Genomic DNA, 22,754 nt, shown 5'->3' on the forward strand with positions numbered 1-22,754 from the left:
ACTAGAATTTTGAGGATAAAGGGTGTCTGGCTTTAAGCAATGGTAGATTGGTCCAGAGGTCATTGGGCCAATTTGAGCCAATCAAAAATTTTCTAGAAACTAGAATTGAGTTATGTAAGCTGAAGTGACCTGATGTCAGGGGGTGGCGTTGCCTTTTTAGACACTAAATAGAAGAAGCCAAAAGATCTGATATGCAAAAGAAGTAGAATGAAGGTAAAGTACAGAGAAAAGCAGCGATGAGAGATGTATAGAGCTGCTCTACCTGGGTTCCTGACATCTCCTGAGTTCTTGGTTCTTAGAGCCATCTGAAATCCTGGCATGGGGGTTACCTCCCTTAGCTCAGGTTGGGTCTAGTTGCAGCAACTTGGAGACCTAATTAAGACACTCCAAATATAATCACAATTAGTGCTTAAAGTAATGATACCGTGAACTTCTTTGTTCCTTTCTCCCTCAAATACTTTCAGGTCTACCCATTTACTTGATTTTCACATCAACTCCAAGAGTTAGGCAGGAGAGGAATCAACCCAAGGGAAGACAGTTGAGTTTCTAATTTTCCTTCAAAGCCTTTGGGGTCTCAATTCATTGGACTTATATATTTACCATTAATCCTGAGATTGAATGTCTCCTGTAAACATATTTCCATAAATGATAGATGTCCTTTACTTTCAAATGAAACATATTCTTCAAATTAACAGGGTTAAAAACTGTAAAAATTTCCACTATTACCTAGCCTTTAGATTCAGTCTTCAATATGTTTCCTCAGTTTTGTACACATCCTTTAGTTTTGTTTCATTCCATCACAGTTGTTCACACAGTTGACAGGCTTAGGTCTAATGAGCCACTCATTTGAATCTAAAAATTGTCTACTTTAAGACAAAAAAAAAAAAATCTTGTCTTAATTTTATTTAGTTTATGAAACTGTCAAGTGGAAAAATTTTTTCTCTAACCTCTTAAAGAGGTTTAGTAACTGGAGGCTTGTAAATTTAAATGACAAAGGACAGATTAATAGGAGAAAAAAAGCACACAGTTTTATAACAAGCACAGAGCTCACAGAAGGAAAAAGTAAATCCTTAAAAAAGAACTTAGACTGTGAGACTTATTTATATACCATTGTAGCAAGGGAAAGGTGGTTTGGGCTTCACAGGATGATAAATTGTAGGGAAGTGACTGGAAATATACAGGCAAATCTAATGGAAGATAAGAATTATTTTAGTAAGGTTTGTTTTTGTACACTCATCTCAATGCCAACTCACTATCTCTAGTGATAAGAATTGCTCCCTTTTTCCTGGCATAGGAGACAAGGTCGCTTTCACAAGGGAAATTTATGCCACCTTCAAAAAGTGAAATGTGTGCCCTACTTTTAGTTGAGTAAGGGAAAGAGAACTTTTCCTACATCTGTTGAGTCTCAATTGCCTTCAGCTGAAAATAATTCTTATGTTGAAGTGACATATTTTGGGATCACATGATTCTCTTCAAAACCTATATTTTATTTGACATTATTAATATTATCATTTCAAATTTTCATTTAGTTTTATAAAATCATATTAACAAACAGCAATACTATATTCAAATACTTCCCCAAACACTGCTGATTAGCCAAAAATGTCAGTGAATATTACATAAAGAGCTGACTGATAATTCAACCATGAAAATTCATGAATTTGTTCATGTATGATAGAAGTGTAACACAGAAATCAAATCCTTCTTGTAATATATTATTCAATACTTTCATATACAGTGCTCTGATCTCATGGCTAAAAAATTAAATATCCTATTAGCCCCCTAGGCAAAGCTCTAGGTATGTTGGCTATGTAAGCCTGCGGGAAATGTGAAAGGTGGCTTTGTGGTTAAAATCCATGCCAGAGTTTAACAGGCCCAGTGCGAAACAGGATTACATCAGTAGAGGATTTCTGAAGGGAACAAGGATTTAGGGCACAATGGCAACAACAGCTTTGAGAGCTAGCATTTCTTGAGCACTTATTTACAACATACCAAGCACTGTTCCTAATTACTCTGTATTTACTTCCAAACACATTTTTGTCACCACACTTTGAGATAGGTGTCATTATTATTCCCATTTTAGAGATGAAGAACCAAGCCTTGGTGACATTAAGGATGTAGGTAGGTAGTTTCTAATCTGTGAGTCAATATAATTATCCTCCACATACTAGTGCTGTCCCTTGCCAATATAAGAACCATATATGTAATTTCAAAGTTTCTAGTGGCCACATTAAAAAAAAAGTAAAAAAAAACAAGTTAAATCTATTTTAATATTTTTAACCCAGCATAAGCAGATATTGTTTCAATAAGTAATATAAAATACCGAGTTTTTATTTTATTTATTTATTTATTTAGGTACTAAGTCTTTGAAATCCAGTTTGTATTTTACACTTAAAGCACATCTTAATTTGGACTGGCCACATTTCAAGTGCTTAATAGCCACTTATGGCTAGTGGCTACCGTTTTGAGAAGTACAGCTCTTATACTGTGGGAAGACACCCAAGCAAATACCTGCTTTGGAGCAGAATCCAGATATTTCCAAGGAAACAATTTTTCTGACCTAATCCTGAAGGCCAGAGAGCATTCCTAAGACTTGATGTTTTATTGGCTCATCCTACCCGCTTTACCTCACACAGGTCCCTAACCAGAGGAGTCTAACAGAACTTAGCCCAGGCCAGGCTATGCAAGCCCCTCCTAACCACCTAAGGCAGCTCAATTTCTGAAATAGAGTTATCTTTGAGGAAGAAATTATATCTGACAGCCCATTTTTGGGTAATCTTATTGATCGGAAGATACTAAGAGTGTGGATTTGGTATGAGACTGCCAGCCTGGCATTATTATTTGCTAGTAGTATGAATTTGGCCAATTTACTGACATTCCTTTGGCTGAAGTTTGTACTCTATAAAATGGAGACTTAGAGACCAATCACTTCACATGCTACTTGATCCATGGAACGCTATCAATGATAGCTAATTAGGCTGACTCCTCTAGTGAATCCATTGTTTTATTGTTCCTTCCTTCCATGAAGACCCTCTAAAAGAAGGTGATATTGAGTACAGGAGCTATAAAACCTTGCAAAGTTGTCCCGGGAAATTCACCTTGGTACTGAAAATGTTCTCAAAGTGCTTAAAGTTGACTTTATATCCTCCCCACTAAGCTTTCTTCTCTTGGTATCTCTGAGAACAGCACCTTCATCCAAAACATCATACAAAGCAGTGTTCTGTCTCAGATGCCTGGGAGTCATCTCAGACCAGTGATTCTCACTCCTAGGGTCGTGTGTTTGAACACAGTGGCAGGATGCCGGGGAAGGCATCCTGTATATAATCTGGAAAAGCATAGCCAGTGCTCAAAGATAGATTTATCCTGAAGCTAACGAAACTCAAGTGTCAAGTCCTTTTCCAACACCCTGGGAGGGATTCTACAAATGTATTCATGTTGTCTCATTTTTTTTTTTTTTTCAATTTGCCGTGTTAAGATACTTTAAACAAATGGTTAATACTGTTATTTTATTTCTACTTGATCTTCTCCTTTACAAATAACCATTGTCTGATTATGTTAGAACGATGATGAAAATGTTGGGATTCAGATAAGAGAAAATTTGAAGAGGCATTTAATACAGGATTAATAAATTATATAATGTGATTTGCATAGGTGCTCAAATATGGTTCTTTTGTTGCTAGGCAATCTGACGTAAGATTGCTTCAAAGAATATTCCTAAAGCACACTGGGACAACTCAGCTAGACTCCTGGCAAGATGCTGGGCTAGAAAACATGTCATGACATCCAAATATTCATAATACCTACCCAGCACTGAGGGTGGGTACATAGTAGAGTAGAAATGTATAGAGCCAGAAGCTAGTCTGGGAAGAATTCTTACACATTTTATGACTCATGTGAAGAAAAAAAAGCTTGACAGAGGATTTTTCAAATTTGAAAACAATCCTAAAAACTTGACATTACCAATGTTTTAAAGCTGAAACTCTTCTAAATTACCAAGAAAATACAACAAATTATCATCAACCACCCTGAAGTAAAGACCTAATTCTCCTTCCACTATCTATAAAATATTACAAAATAATTTTCACCTGAAGATGGCATCAGAGTATTCGGTCAAAAACATAAAAAAATACATACTATAGTGTTTGAGAGCTAATAAAATATGCTAATTTTTCTGAATTTTGTGATGTATATGGCTTTTTTATACCTGTATAAAGGCTGTTTGACCCAATTCAAATGAAAAACAGGAAAAAAAGTGTTTGTAAATTAAAGAGAAAAAGGTTTGCAAAAGTCAAGGGGAAAATTTCCTTAATTAATTAGCTTTCTTTGGCCTCCATTTCCTGCTCTTCTCCAGAACCCAGAAGGCCTAGATAGGGATCGCTCCCAATGCAAAGCGCCTGTAAGTGTAGTGCACAAGCATAAAGCACACTGACCAATTACTTTTTTCAACGTATAACAAATGAAACTTGATTGCATTTTGTCTTAGTAATTGGGAAAATTGCTTACAACTACTTTCAGTGAAATTGTGGGTGGCTCTGAAAAGAGCCTTTTCTTTTCAAGTAGGAGAAAACAGGCTTGATTTATGCCCTTTCCCCACGAATGCGGCGCGCGAGCTGGATGTCTTTGGGCATGATGGTCACTCTCTTGGCGTGGATAGCGCACAGGTTGGTGTCCTCGAACAGGCCCACCAGGTAGGCTTCACAAGCCTCTTGCAGCGCCATCACCGCCGAACTCTGGAAACGCAGGTCGGTCTTGAAGTCCTGCGCGATCTCCCGCACCAGGCGCTGGAAAGGCAGCTTTCGAATCAGCAGTTCAGTCGATTTCTGGTAGCGACGGATCTCGCGCAAGGCCACGGTGCCCGGGCGATAGCGGTGGGGCTTCTTCACGCCGCCGGTGGCCGGGGCGCTCTTGCGGGCCGCCTTAGTGGCAAGCTGCTTACGCGGCGCCTTACCCCCGGTGGACTTGCGAGCAGTCTGCTTAGTACGAGCCATTTGGAGTGACTGAAAACACGCCAAACGTCTGTTCTAAACTGAGCTTAGGTTGCCTTTAAATAGAGTTAGAAGCATTCTGATTGGCCTTTTGATATTTCAAAAGTCCCGCCCGATACAATCATTGGCTGAAGAGTGACCAGTGATTGGTTTATGAGTAGAGAATCTGATTGGACGAATTGCTTCACCGCCAGCCTCAACACTTTCGTTCAGTCTGTTATTTGAGAAGATAAATATTCTGATGTTCTAGTTCATGCCATCAAGTACAGTGTACATAACAAAGCATTTAAAGATCGTGTTAAAAAGTAAATTCTGATTCAGTGAGTCTCTGTGGGACCTGAAATTCTGCCTTCTTAACACGCTTGCAAGTTATCAATGTTGCTGGATACCCACTGGATCACAGCAAATGTTCCCTGATTTATGCTGGACAATATGTTTTGCTAAAGATCAGAATTTGTAAAGTCCCCACTACTTTGTTATTAGCTAATGGCAAGTTTTCTTGCCCTGTTTTTCCCCGAGTCCAAGTGACAATACCTGCCCCTCCTTTGTTCTCTAAGTATAATTTTTGGTTTGTCTTACTCGGTATGCCCAAAAATGGAGTGCCTAAGGGGCGACATATTTTCTCGGAACTCATTTAATGTCTCAACATCACTGACTTTCACGAATACTCAACGTTTGTTGCTAACAACAACAGGATTAAAAGAAAGAAATCTGAAATATAACGGAGTTACCAGCTTTTCTTGTGAAAATATGGATGGCTCTGAAAAGAGCCTTTAAATAGCATAGCAAAGAACAAGTGAGTAACGTTTTGTGGCTTAAGCTGATTTTACTTGCCCTTGACTTTATGGTGGCTCTCAATTTTCTTAGGCAGCAGCACAGCCTGAATATTGAGCAGGACGCCGCCTTGCGCGATGGTGACTTTGCCCAATAGTTTGTTGAGCTCCTCGTCATTACGGATAGCCAGCTGCAAGTGGCGAGGGATGATGCGGGTCTTCTTGTTGTCACGGGCCGCGTTGCCCGTCAGTTCCAAGATCTCAGCGGTCAGGTACTCCAACACCGCTGCCAGATACACTGGCGTGCCGGCCCCAACGCGCTCGGAATAGTTGCCCTAGCGAAGGAGACGCTGGACTCTGCCCACGGGAAACTGTAAGCCTGCTCGAGATGACCGAGTCTTGGCCTTAGCTCGAGTTGTACCTCCCTGTTTCCCACGTCCAGACATAGTGATGTCGTACCACAGCAAGAAACTGCGCACAAAAGGAAGAAAACGCAGTGCACCTTGAACAAATATATTTATAGACCGTGCAGGACTGTGACAGAAAGCTATCCTATTCGTCGAATAACGTTGCTGACTTGTCCAATAGGAAAAGAGAACGTCATTCCTTATTCGCATAAACACCGCCCCTTAGAGACTGTGTATTCCTTTTGACCAATCCAAAGCAAGAAATTTTGAACCTCATTTGAATTACAGGACTATAAATACTTGGGTTCCGAAGTGTACTGTAAACTCTTGCGGAGAATTTGATTAGTATGTTTATATTTTGTGGGAAAAAACGATGCCTGAACTCTCTAAATCTGCTCTGTTAGATGGCACTCCCCTCTGTGAGCCACAGTGCAGCCATATTGTGAACGGTAGCCATCTTAAAGGCAGGCTGGCCGTAGCATGACCTACGAGCTCCCTAAGTATGCATTGGGAACAGAAAAACAAATTAACTTGTAACCGATTGTCTAACTTTCCCCGGTATATGTAGTTAACTTTTACTATGCTTGTTTAATTCATGAAAAAAATGTACCTTACCTTAGCCAGTGCTATCTGCTTCTGTAAACTTGCTTGCCTAAAGACTGTAATCAAAGCAGGTGATCTGAGGCTGGTCCCAGGCCCCCGAGTTAATGGAAAAAAGGACGTTCTGATATCATGTACATTCTGTTATGCAGTACGTTCTGATGTCATCTATATCCTGTTATGCTGTAGTATGACCTGTTTTTCTCACTATATGTAGTCAACTAAGACTGTATAAATTCCCCCTTTTCTCTACAGCTAGCTGCCGCTCTCTGTCTCTGGACTCTCTGCCGGAACAGGGGTGGTCGCTGGCCAGCTAATAAAGACTCACATATTCGATTTAATTCTGCTGCAGTGGTCTTTCTCGCACTCCGGACCATAACATGCTCCAGCTCCTAAAAAGGGTTCCAAGGCCATCACTAAGGCACGCAAGAAAGATGGTAAGAAGCGTATAGCGCAACCGCAAAAAGAGCTATTCTATTTACGTGTACAAGGTGCTGAAGCAAGTCCATCCCAACACAAACATCTCTAAAGCTATGGGATCATGAGTTCATTTGTTAATGACATTTTCGAGCGAATGGGAGGGGGGGCATCTCTCCTGGAGTGTACAACAAGCGCTCTACCATCACCTCCAGGGAGATCAAAAGGGCTGTGCGTTTGCTGTTGCCAGGGGAACTGGCGAAGCACGCCGTGTCTGAGGGCACCAAGGCTGTCACCAAGTATACCAGCTCCAAGTACATATTTGGCACTCCCTAATCTAAAGGTTTTTTCAGAGCCACCCACTTTGTTGAAAGAGAGCTGTAACATTTAAGTGTAGATACTGCTATGGTTTGATTACTAATGAATAAACTTGATTGTTGATAAGGCAAATTTGGAGCGGAGGTTGGCGAAGGACTTGAACCGTTGTTTTGCTTAAAGCAGCACGCACCCAAAAAGATGGCGATTTCTATTTCTTATCTATATATTTAACACGGGTCCTCATTGCCTTTGAGTGTTCATTCATTCATTTACTTTGATGTCACTACTCCCCTTCCTGACCCAGCGCGTTTCCGGGACAGACTGTAATTCCATGCTGGATAATGAAGTAGATAAGGGATTTCAAAGGCGGTGGCAGTGATGAGGAGAGGGTGCAGCGGGAATGCATGTAGGGAAGTTTATTCCTGGAGCTTGAACTCACAGTGAATTCTGGCCTCAAGCGCTAGGAAAACAGCAAGAGAAGTCTGAAATTCCCCTGGGCATCTCTATGTGGTATACCTCCAGATCTTTGCACGATGAAATGAAATTCCTCTAATCTCGCATTGCAATTGTTTATCGATAACAACAGTTAAATAGCGTTTAAATTTTCCATGCATCCCAAAAATCCAAACTCCCATTTCCTGGGCATCTTAACATTTGTGTTTACAGCTAGAATGGGGCGTGGATTTTGGCTTAAACTCTGGGAGGGACAAAGGATTTCAATCTCGTGCCTTTTCCATCTGGCGCCATCTCATAGCTGACTGAGAGGGCCCCAGTTGAAGAAGGAGACCGGTTTCCTTCAGGAGACCTTTTTGGAAGAATCCGAGACTCCAAAAATAATAGCTAGAAAAAGACAGGAAGGGCAGTGGTTGAGGAGGAAGAGTCAATAAGGTCACATCTGGGTCCAGGACTGGGGGACGGGAAGAAGAGCAGAAAGAAGAAACAGCTGTTGACTACCTATTAGAAAGGAGGGGGGGAATGTTTTCCTTCTGCTTATGAGCACCTTATGTAGGTGATGTTCAGCAGTGTCTTTGGATGAAGAAATAAAATTTAAAGTTTCCCAAACAGGCCCCTTTTATAAAAGATTAAAAAATAAAATTATCTTCTAGATCCCACACAAGATGTCAGTGAAGCACTGTATGAGAAGCACTTCCTGTCTCAGTACTATATATGCAAACTCTCATTGTGAAAGAGAGATTTGGTTTAAAAATCAGTTTTTGTTTTTTAGATTATAAAACGACTGCCTCTCCTGAAAAAAGTTATTAATAAACCCAGGCTTCAGTTTAAGAAAGTGACCTTTAGTGTATTCCCTTTCGGGAGTGAGACCTGGTAGTAAAATTATTTCTTAGCATTTTCACAATGAACTCTTGAAATAGAGATTATTTTCTTATTTTGTCTTCTGCAACTTTGTTGCATGCCTGCCTTCTTCCTTTCCTCTTTTTTAAATTCTTTCCTTCCTTCTCTTTCTTTTCTTTTTTCTTTCAAATAAGAAATCCAGAATTCTTGACTTTTTTTCTAAAACTATACCCTTAATTGTCAAACCCAAAACAAAACCTAGGCCTCCTAAACTCAAAGGTAGGTCTTTTTGTTTTCCATACTGTTATTTAGCTGATCTTTAATAAGTGACTAGGGAATTAAAAATAAAATCAGACTCCTGGACTCCATGGGGAGTGTAAAGAAGTCAGAAATGTTCATAAATCTGCCCAGTTGATTCTGATGAGGCTCCAATTTTGGACACAACAGGACCAGAGGGTAAGCCCATCAACTTGAGTGAAATTAGAAGGGTTTATACACTCCCTTCACTAATAAACTCCCACATTGTCTCCAAAGTCTCTGGGTTACACAGGAAATGAGAGACTACATCCTCAGCTCTCCATTTAGTCATGGAAAGACTTGCCTCCCCCCTCCATTCAAAAAAGAAGACCTGAAAACAGAATAAGCTGAGTTCGTAGAGGCAGGGAGAAGGAGTTGCCCTTAACTGAGTTCTGGGCAACTGAAACTAGATAGAGAGGTTTGGGGAGAATTTTAATCTGGAGGGAGGTTGACTAAGAATTTGGAAATAATAAAGGCCCAGAAAGTCCTTAGACTGTTCATGATTTGGGAAAGAAAAGGCATAGTCAAAAGATAATGTTACGGCAGGGCTGACCGAGAATAGACCGAGAGACACACGTAGAGATTTTGGCAATACAGGTTTTATGTGCCGGCCGGCAAGGCTCAGAGGGGAATTTGCTCTCCCCAAATTCTGAGCACCAGACAAAGAGCATTGCAGTCTTTTGTACACTCTGCTTAAGGAGGAGGGGCAGGGCTATAACAGGGTTAATTTTAGTGAGGCAGGGTCCTAAGCTATTTTTACAGCCTGGTACACTAATTGCTACAGGTGATTTATGAGGGGAAAGGTCACAGGGCAGGAGAGGAGGAGGGGCATGGTCACAACAGGGTTAACTTTAGTGAGGCAGAGCCCTAAGCTATTTTTACAGCCTGGTATATTAATTGCTACAGGCTACAGGTGATTTATGAGGGCAAGGTCGCAGGGGAGGAGGGGGCCCAGATAAAGATCGCAAGGAAAAGAAAAGCTCGGTAGTGGAATTTCTAAGAATTCCACTTTAGTGGAATTTTTCAATCTTCTACTTCAATAAGGAATATCCTTGCCTTGCTGCTTGGCAGGTAGGAGAACATAGGTTTCTTGTTCTGTCTTCAGCAACACTTGACATGTGTCTTTTTTTGTTTTGTTTTTACTGGCTTTTCATTTCCAGTAAATAAGTTTAAATGAGTTTTTTTCTTTTTTACTTCCTGGAAAAATAATCCCTGTGCATTAATTTAAAACAATAATAACCACTAAAACAATTTCACATAAATATGTTGATTGGGTTTAGTTCATGCTACCCCAAAATATGGCACCTTGAGATTTGAGAAAACAGCATAAGCAGAAAGGTCATTCTCACTTTCCACTCTTTCTTTTTCCCTGAAGCAGACCATACAAAGTAGGAAAAAATTTGCTGATCTTCTCCTGAAGCAGGTCATGAGACTCTCTTATGAGAGGTGCCCTCTCTGTACTTGGAGGAAAGGAATGTCCTTGTCTTGGAAGATACAGGGTCACAGAGAAGAATCTCAACAAATAGGCCTTGCTACGTTCCCCCCAGTATATTACCATTAGATTATACCCCTGCCACCAATCATACTTCTTCACAACTATCCACTCCTTCACTAAATTTACTATAAAACTACACGAGTTTCCCTGTTTGAGTCTTCATTTCTGAAGGCTCTTGTGTCATGTAAAACTTATATTAAATTTTCATGCTTTTTTCTTGCTAATCTGTCTTTTATTACAGGGGCCTCAGTCATGAACCTAGTGGTGGGTGAGAAAAAAAGAAAGCTTTTCTCTCCAATAATATAGACATCAATTGTAATTCCATCATTCAGGATACTGTGGTGACCACTCTCACAAAAATTTTATGCCAGGCAAATCTATATGCGCAGATATATAAAGCTTTTTATATACCATACTTTTGCTTTTCTATTATCCTTTTAAATTAACAAAGATAGATTCTAATGATCATTTTCATGACTGCATTTCATTGTAAGAAAGTGGGTAATTGCCTTTTATGAATTGGCCTTCCCTTTTTAAAAATTATAAACCATGTTACTGAAGGAAATCAAAATATTTTACCCCAGAAAATATTTTTTGACATATTTTGAGATGGCTGTCAAAGAGCCAGCAAACGGAAGTAACCCTGTAAAACTGTCTATTCTGGGGGAAATTTGTATCTGTAGAAAATCTACATTAACGAAACCAGGTCTTTCCTTGTCCAGATCTAGGAAAGATTAACTGAGAGTCTGACACCTTAAAGATCTGGGGGGAAAAAAAAGTTTATTATCTCTTCTCTTTGAGGGCTGCTATCTATGAGGTTTCATCTATATAAGACCACCTTTGTTAGCTAAGTCTCCTCTTCTCTCCCTCCCATAATCTTGCCACTAAAACTTGATTTACCACCTTAACCTCTTTTGGGCTATGCTGTGAGCCCACATTCTTTCTGTAATCTCACAATAGCATATAAACTTCTGCACCCCATCGGAGGGGTTGGGTAATCACTCCGATTAGCTACAAGGTAAAATTTTTATAAAAGGTAAAATTTAGTTTCTCCTTTAAACAAAATTTTCATATAGCATTAATAGAAATAGTAGATTTTTATTCACCTTTTCAATAAACTACCAAAAATTTAAAAAGAGAGCAGAGAAGGAAGAAACAGAAAAGACAGATTTCTTTTTGCCTCATGGTATCTTTGTTAGGTTTATGGTTGGGAATCTGAGTTTCAATCAAAGAGTAAAGGTTTTTGCTTTTTAAAATATTTGAATTATCAGTTTGGCTAAATCAATGACTACTATTTTACAATGTCCTGTGATCTAATTTTGAAAGGCAGCCATGCTCACAACTATACCTCCAATGCACTTCCGTGATCCTATTTTGAGCATGTGTTTGAAACTTTTGATATTTGACAAATTTTTAAATGTTAAATTTCAAATTCTAAAATTAAGTCTTTTTGATTCAAACTAACTTGGCATAACAAGAACCCCCGTAATCTAAGAGAGACACATTAGGCTTATTTAGTATGTTAAAATCATACGGGAAACATTGCCAAATTTTAAAAAATGGTGTTTAACTTTCTTTTGGTTGTATTTATATAACTGTGTTAATAATATTTATTCCAAATGTGTATGAAATTCCTAAAATTCTCATAAATCTTATATATATTATCACTCATGATTATTATGTTAAATTGTAGTATAACCAACTACCTTCTCAATTGTGTGTTTAACCATGGCTATTCTAAGATTTGTCACCCACAATTATTGTCTTACTTTGATCCTTCTCAAAAAGCAGTTTATAATCTGTTGCAGTCCAATTTATGGAAATTCATGAGAAAGAGTCTAACAAGTACTATTAAATATAGGTTTCTGATAACTTTGGAGATCATACCATCAGCCCAGGTAAAAGTGTCAGGACTCTAAAAAGTGGATGTGTTCATGAGGACTGTTAACCCAAAATCAAGGGGAACAATTACATGTGACTGAACTGATACAGACTAAAATTTTTTTATGACTTTGTTTAAAACATTACTGATTTTTTTTATATTTTGTTTTCCAGAGTCAATAAAACTTTTTTTATTTTCAATTATTTAAAGCTTATAACAATTGGGTAAAATATACCTTTACAAAAAAATCAAAACATTTGCCTTTCTCTGTACCTGATTTTTCCAAAATTTGTAAGCTATTTGTGAGTATATTTAATTTATAATGTAGTTATTTATATAAGTTCAATAAAAATCTGTTTTCTTTTGTAACAAGACACAATTGGAGATGCTAATTATTTTACCAAGGCTTTCACTGGAATGACAAATTTTCAAATATCACCTTTGTGTCTACGATGGCTGACTAGTAAAAGTTACAGCTTTAAAAGTGGCTGAAAGCAGTTGTTTACAATAAATGGTTATTACTATAGGTGGCCACTCATTTCATTGCATGTTTAGATAAGAAAGATGTGGTTTAAACACTTTTTAAAAAGTAATACTTTATAACACATTATTCCTTCTTAATGTTCTAAGATTCCTATATCATTTTCTTTCTTTTTCAAGAACTTCCTTTTGCCATTCTTCTATGGATAGGCATGCTGGTAACAAATTTTCTTTTTTTATTTTGTTTTAGCATGTCTTTATTTCCCCATTAATTTCTAAACTGGAATCCATAGCTAAGGATTCTAGTTTTTTTCTTTTAGTCCTTAAAAAATGTTGTGTCTCTTCCTTTGGGCACATGGTTTCTGATGAGAAATCAGAATTGATTTTTCTCTGAAAGGTAAGGTTTTTTGGTTTTTTGGGGGGGGGTCTTTTGCTGCTTTCAAGATATTTTCTTTATTTTTAGCTTCCATAAGTTTGATTATGATATGTCTTAGCATGAGTTTCTTTAGGTTTATACTATATGGGGTTTGTTCAGCTTACTGAATTTGTGCATTTATGTCTGTTGTCAAATTTAGGAAATTTTCAACCATTATTTTTTCAATACCACTCTCTTTCTTTTCTCCTTCTGAAGCTTTACAGACATGAATATTAGGTCTTTTGTTATAGTCCAGGATACATCAGGTAAAAAGATAACCCAGGGAGTACACAGCTGTGTCATTCCTTAGATGTTAAGGTTCATAGCCAGCCTACCTTCTTTTCTTTGCCTGTCACAGACTTTTGGGGTTTTGTTTGTTTGTTTGAGAGAGGATCTCACTTTGTTGCCTGGGCTAGAGTGCAGTGGCATTATCATAGCTTACTGCAACTTTCAATGCCTGGGCTCAAGCCATCCTCCCACCTCAGCCTCCCAAAGTGTTAGGATTACAGGCATGAGCCATGACGCCTGGCCTTACAGTCTTACTATGTTTATCTTACATATAATATCCAGGGTTTTTAGCAGAACTTAGCAGAAGGAATAAGAGAAGTGTGTCTATCTTGTTTCAGAACCATAATTTTTTAAGCTTTTGAAATAACTGTTATTTGCTGTTTCTATGTGATGATATAAGAGAGTAGATTTCCAGCTACTATTTTCAAACTAATTTCTCCAAAGAACACATGATGGGTACAAATATAACTTTATACTCAAGACATTTTTAAAAATGGATATAATCATCATTTTTTTAATAGTGGTTTTCTAAGTACTGAAAATATCTTATCTGGCTTTATTAGAATTTCTGTCAGACAAATGCAACCTACAGATCCAAAAAAGTGTAGGGAGCAAAGACCCTTGGCCCCCTAAAAGTTCACTGTAAAATCACTGACATGAGACAGATTAATTAATAGGACAAAAGACATACAAATGTATTTAACATGTATACACAGGAGCCTTCAGAATGAAGACCCAAAAATACGGGGAAAATTGTTCATTTTTATGCTTAGGTTCAACAGAGTTTGAACAAGCATGTAGAAATATGATTTACAAAAAGAGTATGATCTAATGCTAACAGGCGGAATGGGCAAACCCAGCAAGGCCTGTCTGTCTAGATTCTGCTTGGCCTCTCTGAGCATGCATTCCTTCCTTCTGGGTGTGTGGCAGGGCCCTCTCTGGAATGGGGGGGGTCTTATGACTTATGACTTATGACTTATGACTCTATCTGACAAACAACGTTGGTCAGATAATTACTTTATAGCCAGTTTTTATACGGAATAATTTTAAATTTTATGGCTGGATTTCAGAAGGGGTTCTGGCTTTTATGATTCACCTTGGAGAAAAGGGATTCTAGTTTCTATGGCTAGCCTCAAGAAAGAGTGGCACTGAGAGGCAGGAGGACAGAAGGTCAGAGAAGAACTTTTGCTTCTGAGGCCTTCATTTTGGGGTACTGTTTTCTGAGTCCCATCAAAGATCAACTAGAGCTGTCTTTGAAGCTTTGTTATCAATGTTAACCTATTTGAAAATGAGGGATCATTACCTCTCCTGTTTTTAACCAATGTTTTACAAGGTGTTTAAGATAAACAATGGGTAACTGCTGAATAAATTAAGAACTGATTATAAAAGTGTTTATGGTTCTAACTCTTACAGTATTCAGGTGAGTGATGGAGTCTAGTCTCGAACACATTAGCTCAAAACAAATCTAGAATTTTATAAATGCTTCTATTTTACCATTGTAAAGCAAATTTATATTTATATACCTATGTGCTATGGTTTGAATATGTCCCCAAATTTGCATGTGTTGGAATATTAATCCACAAATTTATATATTTATTCAAGGTGGGGATATTGGGAAGTAATTAGGATTAGATAATGTCATCAGGCTAGGGCTCCCATGATGGGACTGGTGGCGTTATTAGAAGAGGAAGAGAGATCTGAGCTTACCAGCACCCTCTTCCTGTTTCAGCATGTTATGAGGCAGTAATATATATAAGCTATATTATTAAGTTATATATGTAATTGAGTTTTTTAATAGCTTCAATAGTATATTTTATTTAACTCTCATAGTCAAAATATTATTACAACATGTAATCCATATGAATGATTATTAGTGAGATAGTTCACATTCTTTTTTCACACTAAGTCTATTTCATACTAACAGAATATCTCAATCTGAATGGACCCTGCTTCAAGTTCTGAGTAGCAACATGTGGCTAGTCACCATTGTTTTGGAGAGCTGTATTCCAAGATCAGAAACCCATTTGCTTAGAAATATGCAATTGTACAGAAGTAGAATCTCTTCCTTTCTTTGTTCATCCTGGTTTTAACCCTTTACCTATCTCAGGGACGGCTGTACAACCACCTCTGGAGTCCTATGTTCCTCTCTATTTCCTTTCCAAACTAGATTTTCACACCTCCTTCCTTATACTTCCATCTTGATAAGGAAAACCCCCATCTGCTACTTGGCACATCAGCCACCTGAGACCCCCTCCCCTCACGGAAGACCCGCATCAGCATAATACTAATCTATTACCTGGCCCATCAACTAATCTATTACCTGGTGCATCAGCATAACACTAAATCTGTTATCTGACACATCAACTAAACTATTACCTGGCAGGCATTAACCACCTGACACCCTATCCCCCAGACCGCCACAACTTAATAAAAGTGGGAAAAATCGGGTAGACAGTGCTCAGAATTCGGTGGTGAGGCCCCTCGGAGCCCGTCAGTGAATAAATTTTGATTCTCCCACTCTCCGTGTGCCACTCGGTTTGTCCTCGGGACCACTTGCTGTAACATTTTGACTGCGTGTACTCCTGCTTCTAGCCTGGGTTTTTCAAGCAGCCCTTATTCTTGGCTTCTGTTTTATCTAGTCCTGTATATATCCACTGCTCTATCCAAAATGGCCTACAATTTGTTCAGGAAATTAGAATAGCTGTACCTTCTGACCTTTGGCTCCTGACATTTTCCTGGCTTTTAATACATCTGGCATTGTATTGAAGTATTTATTTTTCCTACTTGGCTGGCTTCTTCATCTCCTTCAGGTCTGAAACTCAAATGACACCTTCCTGGTGACACTTTCCCTCCACAACCCCATTGTGTCTCCTATCCCCCTTCCTTACTTTTTCTCTATAGCACTCATCACTTATCTCTGCACTTTCACTGTATATTTACCTTACTGTGCACCTCTCCCAACAAAAAAAGTAGCACCTTGAGGACATAGGTCATTGTCTGCTTTGTTCACTGCTATGTTCCTTGCACCTAGAATACTCTCTGACACTTAGCAGATTTTCAGTAAATATATGCTGAATAAATCCTGGATGCACATCTCCCTCAGGAACTCTTTTGATCCTTCTAATTTACAGTAATCAATCTTCTCTTTCTCGTGCTTTTATATTATTTATTGCTCAAAACCTTTATTTTGGATGCAGAATAGGCACTGCTATTTAATCTTCATATATATAAGTCCTCTCTTCACAGAGTATAATACTTGTTGGGGCAATGTCTGAAATATCTTTTTTGCATCTCCATCACAGGTCTTGCAAATTTCAACTTTTCATTAGCTAGCAGTTATTGATGTTTATTGCTGTTCTTGATGGTGAAGATAATTATTTTTTAAAAGGAGGTTGAATATTCTCAAGAGAAAAGGTTGCAGGAGTCAGAAGACTTTAGAGAAGGCAAAAAAAAAAAAAAAAAAAAACCCCAGAGAAAATGAGTACCTTTACTCTCCTGTCAGATTCCCTGAATCAAACCATATTCTCTGACAGTGTTAGCTTAGGAGCAGATTTTCTGGCACCCATGATTCTTGTTCTTTCTACCATCCTGTTTTGGTATAAGTAGATCTTTGGGCTTGAGCCCTCAGAAATTCCTGAAATAATTATCTAACTCCACCTGGACCTCATCTGCTTCTGTCACTGGACTATAAAAACAAGATTTGTCTAGGCCATTTCTCTTGATTTTATGTTCTTTGACATAAGAGCTTAAGACCAGTCAATGACTCTGTGTGTTTTATAACACATAATCTCATTTTGAGTATTGCTATGTCATGGAGTGTTTGTTCTCTCATTTCCTAAAAGAGTCTCTGGTATGTGCTTCAATGTTACAAAAGAATTCAGGAAATCCTACCCCAAAACAAAATATCCCACTTTGGTGTGCTGATTATTTTGAACTGAGGGCACTCTGGCAACAGTAAATGTAGAGTATTTCTCTGAATTCCCCTTATTTGACTAAAGACAGATCTTCCAAAAGGAACTCAGTTGTCATGAATTCCCTCCCCAGGGGAACCTCATCAACCAGAGAAAATCTCATAAACCAGGGAAGATTAACTGTATCACAAGAGAGGAGATAAAGAGCAACACCACACCAGACACTTTGTCACAGGCCATCACCTATTTTTTGTAAGGGCTACTCATCTTTCCCCCAAATCATATATTCTCCCCTACTATCCCTAAATCCTCTTTCCTCTTTCCCCTGTGAAGACAGTATATAAGCTTCTAGATTTCACTGGGTTTTTGAGTATTCACTTTTCTTTCCTACAATGTAATAAATTCGTATATCTTTTCTCCTGTTCATCAGCCTGCTCTCAGTTTATATTATAGCTTCAGTTATCCAACCCAAAGAAGATAGAAGGAAAGTCTTCCCTCCCCTAGTTATCAGTTCTATATGCAAATTGGGTAGTACAGGATGATGTGGAGTTTTTGGAAATAACTAGAATCCTGTGTGTTGTACCCAAGTGAGAAAAAAGCAAACGGTAGAGTGTTGGGGAACGCCTCTCATCAAAGAGAAAAGTGTTTCCAGACAGAAAGTGAGAGTCCTTGGTCTCACTAACTCAATGTTATCTTGGGCAAGGTTAATAATTGTTCGGGGTCTCAGTTTTACAATCTCTAAAATGAGGACAGTACTCACTATACATGCCTTCGAAGTGATCTAAAAGCCTTACATATAAGATACAAGTGAAAAGTCAGGGGCTGGTCATCCAACCCTTGCTCTGTTTTCATTGTTCAGCTACTTTAAGAAGAATTAGTCCACAATAAAGAATCATTTGTTCCCTTTCTCCCCGTTTTGTATTGAGAGGTTTAGAGTTAAAATAATGCCTGGCACAGAAGTACACACTTCTTAAATGTTATCTATTTAGAAATTGTTTCAAGTCTTTTTCTTTCCATAACCATGAGGCACAATCCCAGAAAAGGACCAGTGGCCAAAAGTCAGAATACCCCGACTCCGTGTTTAAGAATGGTATTTTGAGAAAAACAAATTGATTCAATTATTAATTTCCAAGCTAAAGGCTCATCAAGCCGGATTGGTGCTCGGTTCAAACGTGAACCCTACACCAAAGGGAAGGACCATATGCAAATGAAGGATGCAGAATTTGATTTCCTATTGGGTACTTGACGTTAGCCAATGAAAGAACTCCCCTCGGGCTACCTCCAGTCAGTATAAATATTTCTCTTGCTTTCACTTCTAACGTAGTCTAACTATATTTCTTTGTGGAGGCATTTCCTTTATTGCTGTAGCAGTAATGTCAGGTCGCGGAAAACAGGGCGGTAAAGCTCGAGCCAAGGCCAAGACACGGTCTTCTCGAGCTGGTCTGCAGTTCCCTGTGGGCCGTGTGCATCGCCTGCTACGCAAAGGCAACTACTCCGAGCGAGTGGGGGCCGGTGCTCCGGTGTACCTGGCAGCGGTGCTGGAATATTTGACTGCCGAGATCCTGGAGCTGGCGGGCAACGCGGCTCGCGACAACAAGAAGACACGCATCATTCCTCGCCACTTACAGCTGGCCATCCGTAACGATGAGGAGCTGAACAAGCTCCTGGGCCGTGTGACAATCGCGCAGGGCGGTGTCCTGCCTAATATTCAGGCTGTGTTGCTGCCCAAGAAGACCGAGAGTCATCATAAAGCCAAGGGAAAATGAAGTGTTGACTACTTGCATTGGCCTTTCCATTTTCCCGGAGAACGAAAAATCAGCCGAATAACAAAGGCTCTTTTCAGAGCCACCCACCACTTTCGTTAAATGAGCTGTCATGCTTTGAATAATGCCACCTGTATAAAGGGTTTTGAGGCAAAATGAGGTGCTGACACTCCTAGCAAATTGCCTTATGGAAATATCGCCCCATAAAAATCTTTGTAGAGACTTTGGATATGTGGGAAAAAGTCACACACGTAAAACATACTCTTCCTGGGATGACTTGGTAAGTTTTTGCAGAGGAAACACAGCTTTACGTTTTGGAGAGAGGGAAGTACAGCTTCGATTTTAGAAAGTATGCGCTGAAATTGTCAAGGAACACCATGTAACACTACACCTAGGTTGTTAAGGAACACCCACATATTCTCCACCTAGGCTCAGTAGTCTACACGCTTGCTGTAGCAATTGTGTTGCATACACCTTAACACATCACGCTTATCATCATATATCTTCCAAAACCAGGAGTATTTTCCTAATTGCCTACAATATTCGTGCCACACCCAAGAAAAGCTTCTTGAGCATGCATCTTCCATAATTGAGCCTTTTCCTAATTGCCTACGATATTCATGCCACACCCCAGAAAATCAGTTTAAATGCAGCACCTATGCGAATTTATTAAATCCCCTCCAAAGTGTCTTTTTTCTTTTCCATCAGAATTTATTGGAGGTTTCCGCATTGCTTTGTGTGGCTACCTTGTTTCAAATTTTAAGACAGAAGCCTGCAGTACAGGATTTTTGTCCACTGGGGATATAGAAGCGAAAGGGTTAATAAAATGACGTCAGCGCAGCTTCTGTGAAGGGCAGGATATCGGATTCGTTCACCAACCTGAAAACCTCTCTTAATCCGCAGCCAGGCGCAGAGATGGACCAATCTCAGAAGAGCGCGGGGACTTTTGAATATTCTTGGGCCCAACAGTTGGCGGTCTGACTCTATAAAAGAAGGGTGGCTCTTTCTACTTTCTCACAGACGTCTTTTGCTTTCTTTTATCCCCGCCATGGCTCGCACCAAGCAGACAGCCCGCAAGTCCACCGGTGGCAAAGCGCCTCGTAAGCAGCTCGCTACCAAGGCGGCGCGCAAGAGTGCCCCGGCTACTGGCGGCGTGAAGAAGCCCCACCGCTACCGGCCCGGAACCGTGGCTCTGCGCGAGATCCGCCGCTACCAGAAGTCAACCGAGCTGCTGATCCGAAAGCTGCCTTTCCAGCGCCTGGTACGGGAGATCGCGCAGGACTTCAAGACCGACCTGCGCTTCCAGAGCTCGGCGGTGATGGCGTTACAGGAGGCTTGTGAGGCCTACCTGGTGGGCCTGTTCGAGGACACCAACCTGTGCGCCATCCACGCCAAGAGAGTGACCATCATGCCCAAAGACATCCAGCTCGCGCGCCGCATCCGCGGAGAGAGGGCATAAATGTAAACCTAGTTCCTGGTCTATTTTTGTGGATAACCCAAAGGCTCTTTTCAGAGCCACCCAATTACTCCAACGGAAGTAGCTGTAATGAGTCCAACTACCATTTTGCTAAAAATAATGCGTATTAGCTTGGGGGCCAATAATTGTCTACTGGGTTTTTAAAGGCGCCAGGAAACTGCAAGCTATGATCTCTATGGTTCAGTAAACGCAAAGGAATGATAAACTCAGAATTGCTCCTTATAGAACAAAGTCCTTGTGACTGTTATATGTATAGGAAAACCAGGCATAGTCTAGCAAATGATCATAGGTGCCCAGAGGCTTTTTTTGTAGAAGAGTTTGGGGTCCACAACTGAGTTGAGATGTTTCTCAACATAATACCTGTTCATCTAGGGTTTTTTTTTTTTTATAATTATAATCTTAATTCTTTTCATTGTTCAGATTAACCTGAAGTTTACTCTCGTGTAAACATGGGGTATGGATCTGACTGGGTAAATATTGGTTGTACTGCTTTGTCTCCTAGACTACACCTATGACATGCCACACACTTTATTCACAATTACCTGAAGTATCTATTCAGATCTAGGATTTATAAATTTTAGTCATTTTCCTTTTGTTGATCTTGCTTTTTTTTTCTTGAGGTTTAGGGATTGAGTGCTGGAAGGAAGGTGAGTGGGAGAATAGTCTCCGTGAAAAGAAAAATAACATTTACTTAAAACTTCGATTTTGGTATTTAATATAATTGTTATTTTTATCATATAGTTTCACATCATATTTTCAAACTAACTTTAGAGCGACTACACAGTATGCTGAACGTGACAACCACTAATTCCAAAGACCTCGCTTCTCGCTTCACATTCTTTTTTACATCTTATTCCTTACACCTAACATTCTTTGCGTACTTCTAAGATGTGTATTGATACACCATGCTAAAATCATTTGGGCAACTGTCAACAACAACAAAAAACCACACACAAAAGATTAAATTAGAATTATATAGTTTACTTGTATTTGTGTTCCAGGGTTTTAATAAAGCAATTTTTGGTTCACAAAATAGTATTTGCATATTTAAAATGATGAAAATGAACATTTCTCTGTGTTTTATATTCATTTGTCTCTACTCCTACAAGCATCTCTGCCTGGCACACACGCTTGTTACCCCTAGAAGGGATCTGTTAGAGGCACCAGGGCACTGGGCCAAATACCAAAGTGACTTTGTCCCCAAGTTCTGGGCCCCAGCTGAAGGCCAAGTATTTTGTTTTTTCTAGTTATAGCTGTGCTGATTTTGGTGTTCAATGCTTGATTTTTGTTCCCTCATATTTTTGTTATTTGTAGGGGAAAAAAAATGTGTTTTAGGTACGGGATCTGACATGATAGCATTAAAAAAGCAAAAGTGCTGTCTGAGACTCAGATGGACAGGGTGCAGTGCGTCATCCCAGCTGTTCTCTGCCTTCCCGCTTACCTTCCCTGCCCCCACAGCGGCAGAACAAGGATTTTGCTTTAAGTCTTCATTTACTTGAGGCCTTCAACGGAACAACTGCTCAGTGTCTACAAGAAAAAAGTTAGTACCATTTTAGAATTCATGACACTATTAATCACACTATAGGAGGACTCTGGAAGCTAGCAGCAAAGAGTAGCATTTGGATGGTAGCTTGCCTAAGTTCAAATCCCCACATTACTATTTACTGTGTCAACTTAGAAAAATCAATTTGTTCATCATCAGAAAAGTGGGAACAGCATCACCCAATTTGTAGGGCTGTTATTTAGATATGAGTCTACTTTTGAACATATAGCATTATATAAATAATATGAATTTTTCCAAGTTGTATATCATTTTTTTCTTATATTCTGGGATTTTAAAAATCTTGAAATAACTCAAACTTTAGCTTCTGAAATTCCTTTTCCTTTACCATTACTTAGTTGCACAGATTGTTTCATTTAAAAATTAAATTTCAGCAGATATTTAAAAACCAA

The 22,754-nt window shown here is 39.2% G+C and overlaps 4 protein-coding genes and 1 pseudogene across 4 annotated transcripts in view; 3 read left to right on the top strand and 2 right to left on the bottom strand.

Moving 5' to 3' along the window:
• Positions 1-22,754, top strand: part of LOC105805634 — a 153,690-nt gene that overhangs the window by 128,097 nt on the left and 2,839 nt on the right. Inside the window, exon 4 of the mRNA XM_012638562.1 lies at positions 20,345-20,781. Coding sequence (XP_012494016.1) covers positions 20,345-20,781 — 437 coding nt within the window. The remainder of the gene's footprint in view (positions 1-20,344; positions 20,782-22,754) is intronic.
• On the bottom strand, positions 4,578-4,991 carry LOC105805701 (histone H3.1). Its single transcript, XM_012638635.1, has one exon. The coding sequence runs from the start codon at positions 4,986-4,988 to the stop codon at positions 4,578-4,580; it is 411 nt and encodes a 136-aa protein (XP_012494089.1). The 5' UTR covers positions 4,989-4,991.
• Positions 5,812-6,204, bottom strand: LOC105805683 (annotated as a pseudogene).
• On the top strand, positions 6,539-11,648 carry LOC105805696 (histone H2B type 1-B; the record flags this gene model as incomplete). Its single annotated transcript, XM_012638629.1, is given in 6 exon segments — positions 6,539-6,558; positions 7,147-7,216; positions 7,218-7,290; positions 7,293-7,364; positions 7,367-7,496; positions 11,633-11,648. Coding segments are annotated over 6 exon segments (381 nt in total), but the record flags the coding sequence as incomplete, so codon positions are not given.
• Positions 18,935-19,327, top strand: LOC105805679 (histone H2A type 1). The gene has a single exon (XM_012638609.1). The coding sequence runs from the start codon at positions 18,935-18,937 to the stop codon at positions 19,325-19,327; it is 393 nt and encodes a 130-aa protein (XP_012494063.1).

Source organism: Propithecus coquereli, unplaced genomic scaffold (genome assembly GCF_000956105.1).
Source record: "Propithecus coquereli isolate 6110/MARCELLA unplaced genomic scaffold, Pcoq_1.0 Scaffold131, whole genome shotgun sequence".
Classification (NCBI taxonomy): Eukaryota; Metazoa; Chordata; class Mammalia; order Primates; family Indriidae; genus Propithecus; species Propithecus coquereli.

Coding starts and splice junctions, on each gene's coding strand:
- LOC105805701 (XM_012638635.1), bottom strand. CDS start 4,988: ATGGCTCGTACTAAGCAGACTGCTCGCAAGTCCACCGGGGGTAAGGCG.
- LOC105805679 (XM_012638609.1), top strand. CDS start 18,935: ATGTCAGGTCGCGGAAAACAGGGCGGTAAAGCTCGAGCCAAGGCCAAG.